Source organism: Galleria mellonella, unplaced genomic scaffold (genome assembly GCF_026898425.1).
Source record: "Galleria mellonella isolate WM207_F2 unplaced genomic scaffold, CSIRO_AGI_GalMel_v1 utg132, whole genome shotgun sequence".
Classification (NCBI taxonomy): Eukaryota; Metazoa; Arthropoda; class Insecta; order Lepidoptera; family Pyralidae; genus Galleria; species Galleria mellonella.
In genome coordinates, this window is record NW_026441989.1 from 7,649,980 (window position 1) to 7,667,723 (window position 17,744).

A 17,744-nucleotide genomic window follows, 5' to 3' on the forward strand; every position below is an offset into this window, starting at 1 on the left:
GTAATTATGATAAACTACAAAAGTTGCTGGTCTACAATAATACGAATGTCTTATTAGGTGCCATAAGAAATCCAGTTTTATAGCAGTCATCCTCGTAAAGATCAACGGTTTACTTATTATTTTGACGGTTGTTCTATATACTGTATTTTATTGTAACATGTGAGCGTATCCTAACGCAATGTCGTCCGCGCGATGCGTTGGAAAAATCTCTAGCTAGAATCAGCGTCGCAGCGCCACGGTTCGGTCGCCGAAACTAAGCGAGATAAACGTCACGCGCGCACCCGTACCGCCATCTAGCGTCGTCGTTGATACTTGCACGGTACACACCTGCCTGCTTGCACGACATTTCTCCATCGCACTCGCACCAGTGGAGTGGTACGTAAAAATAACCTCAAAACGCTCATCACCAAAATATTGGCCTTCCTTGGATTATTAACAGTGAAGTGAAGAATAAAGTAAAAATTCTCAGTGGTAGATGACATATAGAGACGAACATCAATAGTATATTGTTCAACAGTGTTGCTACATAGTGAATTTGACAAAATCGAAAGTTTCCAGAGGACGAATGTTCGTTTTGGTGGGCTGTCATCGGGCAGCCCCCAAATTCTGTGCCAGTATGTGGTGGTGTATACTTATATGTGTTATAAACATCAAAATATTTGGAGTGTCAGCGTCTGATAACAAATATCAACTACAGGCGACACCAGAGGCTGATGGTATGTATCTTGGTATTTTAAATTAAATTTTACTTATTAGAAATATGCATCATAACGTACTGTTAGCGCAATTTTCTCAATATTATTAATAAAGATATTAAAATTAGAGAGAATTGCTACTCTAATCAATGTTAGTTTATTTATGCCAAAAATTAATTTTGTATTTACCACACGTGTTTCTTGTGTCTATATTATATAAATAAATGCATCATTGACTTGTTTACAACGTAAAAAAAGATACTTGAGATTCAATAAACGGTGTTCATAAGACAACAAGTGAGAATGTCACGCCATGCGTCTTTTGAGAATAAGAAAATTTAGTGCAACGATAACTACAAACACATCAATGATTTAGGTAATGTATTTGTATAAAAAAAAAGTTATTGTTTTTAAATTCTTTGGAATCCTGGATTCCTGGTATGTGACAGAAACATTTTGTTATTATATAATCATAATATTGTTTAGCCATATTTCTATATCTTTTATTTGGCATTCACTGCGCTATAGACATCCATTGTTTAATTTGCAATTACAACTTGCTTGTGTTTTTCATTTGCAAGTAGCTCTTTATGTTTAGTTATTTCTTATTATTTAAGTAAGAATATTTTTAGGTATCTAATTAGACAATATGTGAATACAGTCAGCACCAAAAGTATCGCTACTTTCTAGGTTGATTAGAAGACATTTCTAAAAAATAAATCTGCAATTGTAGTGTTCAATTGATATTTAGACCATTTCTTTGTTATATTTTTGTGTATAGCAAAAATATTTAAACAAAGAAATAAAGTTGATTCCTATACACTGTTAGATACACAGGTTTTAATCCAAGTTGTTGCATACCTATTGAGCTAATTTTGACCTTTCACATTGTTCATCTAATTCTGATGCTAATCTTATTAATTGACTTTGATGCCGACTGTACGCAGGTACATTAAGTATTAAAGGTACAGCTTAAACATTAGTTTAAAACAAAAAGGCCATTTCATGCTATAATTTGGTAGACAACAGTTGTTATAGAATATTTGGTAAGTAAAAATGTTAAACATTTTGTTATAAATAAAATCTTAATATAAAAAATCTTAATAAAATAACGAAAACAACTATAGCAAAAACAATTTTTTTTTCATTTTGAATGTTAAAATAAATAATAGTTTTTTACGTATGTCTATCTAGCCATTTTTAATATTATATTCTATATATAATGTTATATTCTATATAATATTATATATTATACATTTGCATTACAATTACAACAAAATCATTACAGGAAAATATCATATATATAATTTTTAAAATAACGGAGCTTCTAATTGGTCGATATTAGAATCACGGGATGTTTACGTTACAATAAACTGGGTACGAAGTTTATGAGCATTCCTAATACATCCTTACCATGTTAATTTTAAGATTTAAAATACAATACAATCCATTAAAATATTACTTTAACTATTCCTTCTCGCATTAAATGATCAGAATGATTTTCAATCTTCGGACACATATCCGTATTGAATTTGTTAGATTTTCGAAAAAAATCAATATGAATAAGCGCCATTTCAATATTCAGGTTTAAAATTTTGCAGAAAGCTATAATCGCATCATTATCATCATATTATCAGCCGTTATCACTCCTGAGCCTGCCCTATAGACTGCCGTTTAGTATTCAATGATTTTATGGGGTATTCTTCCAGAAGTTTTGAGTATGAAGTATAAAGTAAGCCTTTAATATTCTTGGTAAGTTACCACGTATCAAATATCAATAAGAAATTAAAGAACGAAAATCACGGAGGAATACAAGCATAACATCCTGATATAAGCGAATCAACATAAATGAATTTTATTTGTCACTTGTTTAGGTTTTCAAAAAAGTTGTCGTTAGAGACAAAATCTAAATTAGATTCTAGAAATGTTTTGTGACTTGAAGATATCTACTAAGAAAGGAATTTTGGAAGGACACGGGAGTAAACGAGATTTGGAGTTTAAGTGGCGGCGTCACTGTCCAGTATTGTGCCCTGTTTACAATTTACGAATTTTCTATTTAGTATCCTTAATAAATTAGAGGAACTGTCTGCCAACACATTCCTATTACTACGAAACTAAGGACACTGTTTGAGTACTAAATTTTATATTATTGTATTCTGGCAATATCAGATAAAAATCACTATCTAAATAAAATGATATATAATGCAAAATCACGAGAATATTTTTATCATGTATAATGTATTAAGTATATATTACACATATATAAGGTGTCTGTCTGAAAGTGATGTCATTTTATAGCATTTAGGTATATTAAGTCGATGTGCTAATGTGTAATAATTTGTACGACTTCACTCATATTTACGAACAAACTTTGGACAAACATTTAACAAAAATATTTTTGAATCAATTAATATTATGAAGAAATGTAAGGTTTCCATGAGTATTTTTGATGTTACTTTAGCATAAAGTGAATGAGTGAACAATGAATTGAAATTTTTCAAAAACATAAAAAGAAAAAAATCTATAGGATTAAAACGATAGTGAAGGTAGCGATTGGTAAGAATCATTATTATATACTATATATTATATTTTTATAATCTAGTTCAGACACAGATGTTTAAGCTGATCTAAATGTATAAATGAATTCGTACCTACTTTTACTGTAATTTCCAGTGCTTAGTTTGTTACTACTACTACATCATGGTTATGCAATAAAGTTATTATTATTATATTACCAACAATATATAAAAGTTATAGTTTTATTAATATTTAATTTTCTTATAGTTTGGTGATAACATAATGGAAGTTCACTTATATTAGAAGTTAACTTAAAAGTAACGAAAAATTGTTAAATTATTTCTTGATATACAATATTGGCATGTTATATATTGTAAAAATTATCTAGAATTATACACTGACGCATTATGGTTGTAATAATATTTTATATATTTACACAAAACAATAAAATTACCTATTTGATTTTGTAAGATAATGTTAATAAATACGACAATTGGAAGATAAATAAATACATTGACAAACACTATCATTTATTTACCTACTTTTGTGTCATACACTGATGCTATAATATGATTATATTCAAATGATTGATACTTATATCTGTGAAAATTCTATTCACTTGCCAAGATACTAAAATAGAGATACAAACAACCGAATGTGTCCGAAGACATAATATTTTCCTGCATCCGTACAAAGTTCGATATCCATGGCTTAAAGCCAATTTTAACTCGTCACGAAGGATACTTACTTTGTTTTGCATTTTAATAACATTTCCAGTTTCATATCGTGGTAATTCAATTACTGCTACAAGTGTACTAAATAAGATTACACCTTAATCTTCCCTTTGTTCAGTTTCTTTATGAGACTTCCACGTTATTATAATCTATGGGAGTTAACAATATCGCGCATCAGATTTTGGGACCAGATAAATTGAGCCAGTTTTTCATTATTATTTTTTCTATATTTTATTTTTGCATTTTCTTTTTCAATGTCATCTTTTAAATTTTATTAATATTAATGTAATTTGAGGTGATGTTTATAATTGTTTATCATAAAATAAGTATAATTTTGATCATCATCATATCAGCCATTAAATGTCCACTGTTGAACATTGGTTTCTACCTATTGGCGGTGTTTTGTCAGTAGTTGCCACGTTTGTCAGGCAACTTGGCAACGGTAGTTAGGCTTTGGTGATATATAAAGAGGAACCCTGCTGCCCATCTCTCAACCATTAAGTTCTCTTAGTCGCCATTTACTACACTCATGGGAAAAGAAAGGATGACCCATTATGCCGGGACCACACGGCAATAATTTTGATATAATCCCCTTAATAGAATAATTAAACCTAATTATTTTATGAACAAAATTATGCATACAAATTATGTTAACTACCATTTATATTTAGTTCACAACGTAGTCTATTAACATCCTTACTAATATTATAAGTGTGAGAGTGTCTTTGTTTGTTACAGTGCCTTAATAGTTAAACCAGTTACTATGAAACTTGGTATACATGTACTATATGAGATGGTGAAGAAAATCGCGGGAAAAAGCTAGTAATCTATACATTGTTAGAGGTAGCAGTAAAAATAAAGTACATATATTGTATATACTAGGACAAGAAAAGGAAACTTAAAAATAATCCCTATACAGGGCAATAGTAGACTAATATTCACTTTTAATAGAAGAATTAATCTCTTCTATTAAAAGTAAATTTTTGATGGATTAGACCAGCAGTGGGGTATTAATAGATTATAGTGTCGAAACTACCCTGGAACTAGATTATTTTTAGATAAATCAGACATGAAAAATATCTATGATAGTCCGATAAATTGATTGTCAGCTCAGCAATAAACGGAAAACAAAGAGCGGGACTAACAAAATGGATGGTCTAGCAAAAGTGCTTAGTTATGACTGTCTCAATTTTGGCGACCCACAGCTGCGCTACGACCATAAAAGTCCTGCTGATGAAAGAACACAATTCCATTGTGATGGCTATAAAACGGGCTTTGTGCTCAAAGGAGGTGTCATTATGTGAAAAATGAAAAACGAATCGTACTTGTTATGCTCTGTCTGATATTACTGACTTCTGTGTCATTGACACAGCTTTTCATTTTGTGAATTTGTCGATTGATTCTTTGAAATGTTTTACAGGTCAACGTGCCCTCATTTGTCACATTTTTTTAAAGAAAAATAAGAAAATGATAACGTTTTGGAGAAAACAGCAATATCGATAAAATTTTATTTGTATTGAATGTCGCCATTGAAAGCAAGTACAGCAATTTGGAAAGAACATTAGGCTCTAAATTCTCAAAGTCAAGGCACCAGCTGCAACGGTTCTGGAGGATAACTACAGATTAGATAAGGGCGTCTGACTTTTGTCCCAGTCTATATAATAAAGGTCCGAAAGTTGGAAACAAACTCCCTCGTAAAAAAGCTTGCAAAAGAACTTTATTAAGAAAACACACATTTTTATTCGATAAAACCTATGTCTTTTCGACGATATGTGACTGGTTATTTTTAAAAGAAATATTAAGCAAGTATAAAATATAGAGCAAGTCATCCTTTAATGCATGGTCTTGATAAGATAGCTATTGTAAAAATTACACTGCTGAATGTAAAAAGCAGGTATTTATTTTACTAGCAATTAAACGTTTAAACGAGATTTATGTGTAATGTTAGTTGTAAATATACATCTTGACTAAAGGTGTTGATGAAGTATAAAAAATATGATGATGACTTATCACTGTGTTTTTAAAATAAATCATTATATAATCTTAATAATTAGTGTAGTTATGTCTAAATAAGTTTTTGCACTGAAAAAAGTTTTTACAGTTCACTGATGGAAATATTCGAGACAGTATTACAACACAGTTGTTTAAAAAAGAATGATTTTAAGGTGGGCATTTCAATATCAGAAACAATGACAATTAATATACGCTTGAAACCAATTGCCTGTTAACAAGAGGAGTAACATACGAGAATGAATATTCAATTAAAATTCGATCTTAATACAACAATCGAACGGCCTATATTTGTATGCGTAATGCGAAATGGCATCGAGTGTTCGCAGTCTAACCCTCGTTTATTGAACGGTTGTCTATCCGTATCGTCGACATAGCAAAGGGCGATGGCAGTATAGCTTAATGACTATGGACCAATACAGAATGGAGGTCAACGTTAAGTGTCGCATTGGACTTGGCATCGGATGTTAATTGAGTAACCTTATAGAATATGAGAACAATAAACAATTGAAATGCATCTCTAACAGGAGCTAGAACTTATTTTTATATATTTAAATGAATGCAAACAGTTCGGTAATATCGAAATAGACAGATCATACTTTGGATATTTTTTATTTTAATATAAGCAGTAGTGCTATACCGGTGTAAATAAAAAAAAAATGTAAAAAATTACAAAAAAAAAAAGAATGATGGCAAATTAAAAATGTTTTTCTTTATGATGTAGCTCAGAAAATAGATTTCAGTAATAATTCTAACTAGAGTCTCAGTTTTTATCATTTTAGGATTTTTATCATTTTACAGACTAAAGAAAAATTAAATTTTTTTCATTTTAAAGACTAAACATAACTGGACCAAGATGGATTTTATATTAAATGAGATATTTCCCTGGGCTTTCTCGGCTAAGAACGCTTTATCTTCCGTGTCGTATGAAATTACGGAGATCCCTTCTTAGGCGTATGAAATAAATATATAGTTAAAATTGTAGGCAGCTTTCAAATTAATCCATGAAAAAATTGACGGTTAAAAAGTCGATATATACACAGAGGGCCACAATCTACTATATACATATATCGTAAAAATAGCGCTCCAAAAAATGAAGATCAAGGTCCAAAGATAAATCTTCCATTAAATGGAAACAAGATTGGAAACCCTAATTTGTTGTAAGCTCAAGGGTTGTACACAATGCCATATTTCTGTAGTAATTTTAGATATTCACTGATCTATTAGTTAGCCACTTTCTGATTCTAATGAATTCTGTTATAGATTATTATATACCACGCTTACATTATTCATTACCTTCTAATATTTAATCATAATAATACAACTTAGTAAGTTTATCTGTCGAGTCAGCAATATTTTGCCTAGCAAACTGAAATTATTCCACAGAGTTAATTGATGTAGTTTTAATATAAAAATAAACTTGAGGGAGTTACATGAAACTTATACAGAGCCAGCTTCAATTAGGTACTGCCAACTGTTATTACGTTCTATCAGAATGTTCTCGCCTTCTCGCTTACCGTGGTAGGTATTTTCTTAATAATAATAAATGCTGTCCATCTTTATTAGTTGTCATTGTTGAAACAATACTTGATTAATGTGTTATTGTACTGATGCTTTTATGGGTGAGCGTACTGGAAGACTGAAAAGTAGGCATGGGTAATATGGATACCGACCCGATATCTATATATTGGATTCTTATGGACATTGATGGCGGTAAAAAGGTCATCACTTATTTCAATATGGTCCATATCGGTCGGATATCTATTTTCGAATATCTTAAACGTCTGTTATCCAATATTATATTTTGGATAACAGACTTTTAACATATTTGTTATTGGATCAATATATAGATATTGCCGTGTGGTTTCGACAATTAATAGGCGACCCTTTCCTTTCTCGTATAGGTCGTATGAGGCGACTAAGGTGGAGGAGGAAGAGGGCGAGTGATAGGATGGGTAGCATTTCTTTTAAAATATCTCCTAAGCCTAACTACAGTTACCAATCCGCTTGCCAAGTGTGGCAACTACTGGCAAAACCCCCCCAAAGCTTATGTTTAGAAGTGGACAGTTGAAGGCTGATATGATGATGATGACGATAGATATTGTTATTAAAATATATAGATATTGCTATATATTACTCTCCCCTTCTATAAAGTTCATCAAATAAATAAAATCATTTGTTCTATCTATATTTTGATCTATGTATATTTTTATAGTTTGCGATGTATGCTAAAACTAAATAAATACTAGAATTTAAATGTTCTGAATGGAAGATTTATAACATGCGAGTAGAATGTAACTTTGGAGCTCAGTATTCTTTATCTATCTCGAAAGTCACTTGCCGTGAATAATATATATAGCTGAAACAAAAAGAAATACGGTCAAAACAAAGTCATTTTGATTGATAAGAATTATATTTAATCAACTGTAATAAGGTATTAAAGAAAAGATTGACTCACGTATATACTGCAGTATATCTAAGTAATAAAAATAAAACATGTATTATAAAAAAAAGAAGCGAGTGCGAATGATATTATGGTATAATTTTCAACCGACTTCATAAATAAGAAGGTTATCAATTCGGTTGTATGTTTTTATGTTCGTTACCTCGTAACTCCCGACTGACTTGGACTTTTTTACCTGAAGGGATATTCGTATAGATTGGTCCTACAAAAAAAAATCGGTTTGTAGTATTTTTAAATAACTGACTTTGATGTAAACGAATTCGGAAATATTTAAAGAAAAAAGGACACATCTCCTGTAAACGTTTGTATTATTTCATATACCTACAAATAATATTATATTTAACCACTGATCAAACATCTCATTAACTGGGGGCACAATCCAAAAATTAATAGTTTTATTGTTTTTATGTAACTTCAGAAAATGAAAATGTTCTCAATTCAGTACTTTTTTGTATGTGTGCGAGTATATTATGCTATATCTTCGCTAATTTAATGTTTTTTTTTTCAAAATATACCTATATAATTAACGAAGATCTTTATTTCAATATTATTTTATACAATGGAAGGGTTAAGCGGTATTTTAAGATCCGCACGTCCAATGCTCAAAAACCGTACACCACTTGTTCCGACAAACTAAATTAATTTTCATATAAGACTGAACAAAATATTTTTAAATTGAATTTAAAATTTTGTGCAGCAATAAATATATTATCGATATGAATTAAAAAAATATGCGCATATTTTCGTAATCGCCCTTTTTCCTTTTATTACTTATTATTTTTATGTAAGCAATACACAGAAATGTAAAATTCATATTTTTATTATAAATATTGTAGATATTTTTATGTACTTACAGCTTGATCGTTTTTGACTAAATATTAATGTTTTAAAAAAAAATATCTCTTTTTTTCTTTGATTTTCCCAATAAACTTTTACACAACTTAACTGTAATGAATACGACGTGTGGATTATTCTAAAAGAAGTTATCTGTAACTAAATCTTAGAGGCACATTGCTCTTGGAAAGCCAGCACGAAAAGTTTGTGCATTAGCGAAACTGGAAAAAGCAGATGAGAAAAGTTAACGCCGACTTTGCTTTATACGCGTTAAAAATTAGGCTTTGGGCAGATTTTCTTATTAATATTTATTATTTTATTTATGTATAAATATTTAGCTACAATTACAAATAGTCCAATCATCTAGGTAGATAGAAAATGACTTTATCGATAGAAGCATTTTCGATATTTCGCTATATTCAATAATATTTATTATTCGATAACGTATCTAAATATAGATAGATTCAAGGAGGATCGATTAAATTTTACAATATTATCACTGTAATCTTGTTATGAGTATTATTTGTTACTTCATCAAAATAAAAAGTAATTGTACAAAGTATTATAACTAATACCTTATCCATTTATACAATACATGTATATGAAATTTCAGGTAACTTCGACCATTAAGAGAGGTTAACAAACAACGTAAAAAAGAATTTTCTTCAACGTAGATATGAGTATTTAACTAGTTTTGCCATAGTTCCATAACTTTTTTTTTTATTTATTGATTAATGAATTAAAAAATGGAAGAGTTTTACAGTTTGGTAGTAATTTTTCTCTGCATGCACGTTACAACAAATCTTTACAAATTTTAAACCAAATTTAGTAATTGATTTGCAATCAATAATTCACTTCCGTTCGTTCTACGCCTATTTATTTACACACTATTTTGACGAATTATGTTTTTATTTATCAGTCAATTACATACTAGTCTAATTATATTGCAAGTTCAGTACCTTATTACGATAGTAATATATGTCCTGAATAACAATTGCATCTATTTGCATTTCTCGTGTGGTGTGGTAATCTCTTTTACCACTTCCCTTTCATCCGTACGCCTCACGTACTTAATGAGTAACACAATTAGCGTCGCGCTGATTACTACATTTTGTTTATGTCCTGTTTATTCAGTTTAGTGTATCATATTGATGCTTCTACCCATGAATTCGTCCGCATGATGCAAGTATGTTGATTGATCAGGATGCATAGTAACCAAATCAATCTGCATCTCAAATAGTAGGTGTGTATAAAATTTCAGGGCAGTTTTTTGAGCTTTTAAAACACCAGGACTTTCTCATTTTCACATTTATAATATTAGTGAGAATTGATGAATGTAAATATACATATTAATTCATAGTGGGCGCTAGCATTCTCTTGATAAAGTGAGAGAAGACGGTATACTAAGACATAATACAAAGACTTGATATATTTATAAAAAATATGAATACGGCAGTCTCAATTGTCTATATTATTGACTGATAGCGGAAAAAAGTACAAGTATTTTAAATAATATTATATGTTTATTAAATACTGTTCACATTCTTAACAATTATTTCAATTAATGAAAATATGGTATTTGGTGCGGTAATAAACTTTAGTAATAATAGGCACTTACGCCAAGACTAGGATAGGTACTTACGTAGGAATCAATAGATGAATTGAGTCGTTATTAACATGTTTTGACCAATTTTTAAAGAGGAAAGGAATTGTTAAGAATTAACAAATATACTTGATGTTTTTTTTTAATGGATGATAATGTAATGGTAACCCCATCTGCGCTAATGATATTTCTTGGCGGGGCACCAGGGGGATGATAGGTGAGAAAGAAAAGGTAGATAACAGTTAGCCCATAGTAATGAATATGCCTGGAATTCAGCACGATGGTTTCCAAGGGGGTCCACGTGGACGTCGACCTGCCAGGGTACATTGCTAGCAATGGGACTGGTAGTCCGCATTACTAACAACCCCCCCTCATACTTGATTTTAGAATTTAAAAATTTAGAATCTTAATTTCGTACTAAGTTTCTTAAAATTAAAGTTAATTTGTGTAGAAAGTTAGATAGATATCCTATTCGGAAAACGAATTCTTATTATCCTACTGCACCTAAACTGCGAGTTTATCACTGTTTGTGGTTAACCGGACGTTTAATACCAGGCTCCGAGCAGCGATCTAATAATTTGTCTAAAGATGCCTCGTTTAGAGGTGGAATACGTGTCGCAAAACGTGCGTGTACAAAATAATGGTCAGGATTTAATGGCTAAAATGAAAGGTTGTGGGATTTTTGGTAGTAATATTGGTGGGCAATCTTGGTGTTGGTAGTCACACACATATTAATGGTAGCGAAATTAAACAAAATAAATTCTAATCCAATAACGAGTATTTTAAAATGTACTGCCCATGATTCGAAATAGTATAATAATTCGAACATTCTGAAAATGAGCAACTAACGAGAATAGTTGAACGAACCTGTAATTTGCATACAGATTGGCTTTCAGGGATAAACGCTTCATTTGTATTCAAACATGGGGTCCCAGCTCAGTGGCCGAAGAGCAGTTATCTAGTTTTGGATTTGAATCATCCTGAGTATCATCTGCTTATCCTTAATATCTACCATACCATAAAACCCATGGGCATCCCACTGTTGTTCTATAGGAGTATATATATATGCTGATCAAGCGTATTATGGAGATATTTTTCTTTTGCCCTAGTGTATTATGTTTCTTCTAGTCGCATTTTACAACATCTTGGGTATGGAAAGGAGGTGATGATGGATTGGATTCTTACTACACGTTACTTATTTACGTTTATATATTGTCCGCAAAAATTCTGTACTTTTAGAAATTGTATGTGAAGCAATTGAAATCAAGAAACATGAAACGTTCAAACGAGAAGACGGTTTCAAACTTACCGCAATTTGAAACCCAGTAATAAAAAAATATTACATCGTAATAGTGTAAATAGGGTAAATGTATCACATAAAGGCATAGTTAGTATTGTGTGCAGAAATCCTCAGTATAGGGACATAATTTGTGTGATGTGGGACAATAAGTGGGTAGAAGAAAAAACATCTGCCTCTGAAGCGACAGTGCTACATCAGTCTACCAGTCTATCAGTATGTCAGTGACCATAGCTAGTGTAATCTGGTCAAAACATCAATATAACTCAGGTAAATTTATATACGGTAATTTACTTGTTAATATTAAGTTGAACTGTACGTCACTAGAGATGTCGACACCAAGGATCCCAATGTTTTTAGAGATGTTAAGAGACATACTCTGGAATTGTGGAGCCACAGCAAATGTTTTTTAGCAGTGAATGCGCAAGCTTCTTTCTTTTCTTCTTTGTATCTTAGCGGGGTTTAACTGGACTAAGTTTTGTCGTCCCCAATTAGAGATTTTAATGATCTGTCAATTTTAGATACAAGCTGTTCACGATTGTCCTCCACGATGGAATGAGGGTCATTAGTACGATCCGTATAATGTGCATCCCCAGTGCTGTCGTATGTCAATGATATGTTAACCTTAGACGACATTCTCTGTTATGAGGACATAATAATGAATGTCGCTTAAGGTTAACATATCATTGATATGCAGCACAAACAGCGTTGGGGATAGCACAGAGCTCGGCAGGACACTAGTGTGTCGGAGGAGTAACTATCTACAACGATTTTTATGCGTTTTCCGGGCAAAAAGCTGGCAATCCATTACACAGGTTGTCGGGAAGTCCGTAGTAGGGCAATTTTGATTGAAGACCGTAATGCCAGACTCGCCCAAATGCCTTTGCACTATCAAGACCGACAGCGAGTGTCTCACCTTGACCCTCAATGGGTGCCGCCCATCGGTGTGTAAGATATACCAAGATGCCATCAGTTGAGTGCTATGGCGAAAGCCATATTGACGGTTATTCAATAAACCGTGATCCTCTAGGCGTGCGTGCAGCAGCTGTGCGTTAAGTATTTCCTCTATCACCTTAGAGAGAAGGGTAGTGGGGTGGTACAGAATTAATTTCGTACATAGTGGAATTGGAGGCAAAGAGATTACCTAATATTTCGGCTTTCTTTTTAGCACTGTAGGTTAAGTTACTATTACGTTTAGTAGTGGGAAAGACGACTGACAAAAGTTTCTTTGGGAGGATTTAGCAAGCAACCAGAAAGCATGATTACCAGAAGGAATGCTTGATAGTCTCATATCAATTTTGCTCACAAATTTAAATTTGGCTCTGGAAATACCTCTCTTACTGTGCAGCGTTATGTTGCCGCTTTACATCAATGCTACTTGGATCAGAGTTAGTGCGAGCTGTAGTCCAAGCTTGTTGAAAAATTTGAGAGAATCCACAAGTCAAAGTAAATTCATGAGCAGCTTTCACCACGCAGTCAGTGGACTGAGAACGAAGCCACTCGAAGTGGTGAGCATTAAAGTCTCCTAGTATCTCTAACTCCGCAGAAGGATACAGCTCGGGAATTTTATCAGTCGCCGTTTGCAGGTGCTCAAAAAGACAGAAAGTATCCAAATCACTGCTGTGAGACCTGTAAAGATACGTGTAAATACGAGTGTGGCTTCCGTAATCCACACGCGTCTATAAAACCGACAGGTTCCTGTCTTCATGGCCATGGAGATGGCGATAACAGACGTCAGTTAGGATGTACATACAAACTCCGGCATGACGAACAAAGTTATGCTTGAGTTTGTAATCGCTGTATAGTAAGTACGATGTATCAACCGGACACGTCTCATCTGCGTCTCAGTGAGGAATTAGGCGGAGTAAGTAGGTGAAGAAAAAATAATACAGAAGATTCTTGATATTATACAGAATAGAAAGTAAAATACGACATGGTTTTTTTAAAATCTAAGAAATAACTGACCAAGATATAAAGTAAATGGATAAATTCATCTCGATTTCAATCGAACACGAACTCGATCGAATATTTTTCTTAATAGAAATAAAATTCTTGAATTATAAGATATATTATAATACAAGTAATATAATATCCGAACATTTATAAAATAATTAAAATCCCACGCAAATAAATAAGAATATCTGCCGCCTCCTTTATAAATTTTTTAATTGAAATATTTAAAATTCTCTCAAATTCTTGTAGTCCTGAAATTGTTGCCTAAATGTTATTTACTCTTTAATAAAGTTTTATAAAGGTCGATATTCCATTGTATACTTAACAAAACAAAATTATTTTATAACACAATGCCCGCTTTGTAATTTTTGTGGTTTCTAGCGGATCGGAATTATTTTCCATTAGTTATTTTCTATCCCTTTTTCTCACTTTGTTTCAAGAATACTCGCCAAAGATGTTGTAAGCAATATTATGAATATTAAACGAGATTTGGACGAAGCAAAATAGGTCTATCAAGATTTCTGTTAAATGTTCTGTTCAGCTGCCTCAAAAGGGACGTTTATCTTTGAAAAATCCATTAAAGTATAATATTAAAAGCTAATTTTGCTTTTTCGTACAGTAGGTACAAACACTTGGGTATTTTATATAGTATACTCTGTTATATCCATGGTACTGCTCATATCTATTGGCGACGGTTATCACTTTCCATTAGGTGGGCCGTCAGCTTGTTTGGCATTCTAAGTTGTATAAAAAAAAATTAAAGGACTTTCAATAATAAGCGGTTGTCAATTTGTATATATTTTTTTAATGAAATGTGTCTACGAAACAAATTGCTCTCCATCCACTGCATTCTATTGGTCTTTAATTAAGAATAGTCATATTACTAATCAATATTGATTTTGTCATGATAAAAGTGGTAGTTTTTTGTGCCACTAAATATATTTGTATTTGATAATTATTCCGTTGTATCAATATGATTTGATTGATTCTTTTAAAAATCTATCACCAATTCTATGAAGTCGTGGCTATTGTGACTTGCTCTACGTTGGGATTGTTCCTCGTGATCTAAATACTAGGAGATAAAAAAGTTACTTAAAACTACGAATACAAAATACTCTATAAATTTCCTTACAAACTCAGTATTATATCAATATTATATCAAAGTTGATTGTGTTTAACTTTTTTCTTAAGAAGACATACAGAAAAGTAAATATAGTAAATAAAGAATTCCCTTTAGATTAATGAGTAAATTGCCAACGTTGTTACGGATATCGCGGACCGAACGCGGCAATATTGGATGAATTTCGCGAGCTCCCCTAGCTTCGGGTGATTTAGTTTCAATGAGACAGACAAGAGGACCCTCCACGCAGATTGGATGTCATGCCGGCCGCTCACCGCCATTCAACAGTACCACGCGCCGCGCGCTGTCCTCCGCTTTTAGACAAGAACCCTCGACCTAATGTAATGAAATTAAATTAGTGTCCCTTTCAGTCAAACCACTCAGCCCAAACGAGTATTTATCATACCTACGTATTTATATTTGTTACGTGATCAAAACGTTTTGAAGAGATCAATGAAGATTTATTTATTGTTCATTTGATTTACATACGAATTGGATTCTGTAGCCTTTTGTGTTTTCGTTGCCAAGTGTATTTATGTTTTTGTCATTTAAACTGCTTTTTTTTATTTTTCTCAATTCAAACATTACTGTCAGTAACTTACGATTCATCAATGAGCAAAATAGTCCAAGTAATAAATTCAGTGTTATTGGATAGATCTTCGAAAATATTACTACATAAATCTGTGGTATTGTGTGGGGGAGATCTTTTGCCAATGGTATGGACTATGGATCGTTTTGACTTTTGTGCCCATTACATAATAGACATAAAAAGGCTGTTTAGGATCACGAGAATGTACGACTGATCGTATTCATTTCGTATTGAGTTATATGCCAACTACTGATGGGCCTATTTCCTTTTATTGTGTGTTATTTTTCAAATAAATGTATCATTCTCGATTAGCTTTAGATATATTTCGATATTTTAGTAATAGTAATAGGTATTCGCAAATTTTTAGGGACTTCCACCTAGGTATTTTTATTTTAAGAAGATAAATATAATAAAATACACATATTTTTTATTTAAGTAAATTTATTAAAAGCATTTTTAATAAGTGTTTTTTATGAATCTACCGCCTAATTCGGGATACAATTTCAGCTGAGAAGAACAGTCAAGGAATTCAGTTGTTGCATTTTAAGTTAGAAGTTGAGTTTAAAACAAAAAAAATGTGAATGGATAAAATGACAATCACAAACTTCATGTTATTAAAAATTCACTAAAATCAATGAAAGTATTCTTAAACAGACCAGTCTCTACTAGAAGCACCCGCTCACGAGTATGATAATTGACCTAGCCATTGTTATGTTCAACTATACTGTTATTATAGGGAGTCCAAAAATCCGACCCTAGTGCAACGACGAGCTATGAGAATTGTCAATGATCCCAGGCTTGCAAGCGGTATCGAACTCTTAGGTCTTAGGAAAGATTTTGCCTCAGTCTGCGTGTTTTACCGCTTGTACAATGGATTGTGCTCAGAGAAATTATTCAATATGATGCCCACGATCACTTTCTATCATCGTACGGCTCGCCATCGATAGTGAGTTCATTGTCATACCCTACAGCCTAAATGGTTGCGTACAATGTGGTTTCAGAGATGTTTTCTCCCACAAACACTCAAATTATGGAATAAGCTCCCTGCCGAGGTTTTCCCTAGAGGCTACAGCATGGGCTTCTTCAAAAGCCCCCCTTTTGAAGAAGGCCATGCTGTAGCCTTTGGTTAAAGAGGTTTCTTCAGGGTCGGCACCGCGCGCGTAATACTTCTGGTATTGCAAGCGCTCATAGGCTACTTTGTAAGTAATCGATTCTATTTTTGTTAAGCGATAAGAAATAATAATTATTCTTATTATAATATAATTTAGCTTATTGCTTAGCAATAAGACCGCCTTTTATACTACACTATACTTATCGAAAATCGTTCATCAAATCCTGTAATGTTAATGCAATAAAGTATTAATAAAATAAAATAAATAAATATTTCAATAATTAAAAGTATTTCTGAATATACGGCAAGGGAAAACGCTGGAGCTAAGCGGAAATAAACTAGTTAGGTTCATAATTAATTTTGATTTTATTGTCTATTATCCATGCCAATAACAAACAAAAAGTATAAGTATAATATTTTCATGATAGAAAACAAAGTAAGAAGTAACTTTTGCTTTCTTAGTTAAATTTATAAAATTATAATAAAGATCCAATCAAGTATTAACTTTGGATGAAAGTTTTATTGATTTATTATATCCGTTGAAAACTGTAGAAATTGTTGTTACCAAGTGATTGATGAGTTGTAGGTAAATTAGTGTGGAAGTTTCAAATTTATGATTTAGAAGGAAGCAAATCACCAGTATTTATTGGTCAGGCAAATAAATAGACACCTTTACAACTTGATTATGAATTGATTTCTTATAATTGGAGGTTTTCCTTATTTTTATATTGTTTTTTGAATTTTTGTGTTATTATATATAGTGGTGTAGAGGTTTTTGTGATTTTATGAATTGATAATTACGAAACGTGGTCAAAAA

General features: G+C 32.0%; 1 protein-coding gene across 6 annotated transcripts in view; it reads left to right on the plus strand.

Annotated features, from left to right (window-relative positions):
* The first annotated feature begins 226 nt into the window (after positions 1-226).
* LOC113518177 (very low-density lipoprotein receptor) overlaps positions 227-17,744 on the plus strand; it is a 238,535-nt gene continuing 221,017 nt past the window's right edge. For 2 of the 6 annotated variants that reach the window (XR_004224143.2, XM_026902972.3), the window contains exon 1: positions 229-716. Coding sequence is in view for 5 of the 6 variants with exons in the window: in XM_026902972.3 (XP_026758773.2) it covers positions 566-716 (151 nt within the window). In the remaining variant the exon portion in view is untranslated. Of the gene's footprint in view, positions 717-17,744 lie in introns of all 6 variants that reach the window. The other 4 variants (XM_026902968.3, XM_026902971.3, XM_052902639.1 and 1 more) reach the window with 3 other exon arrangements.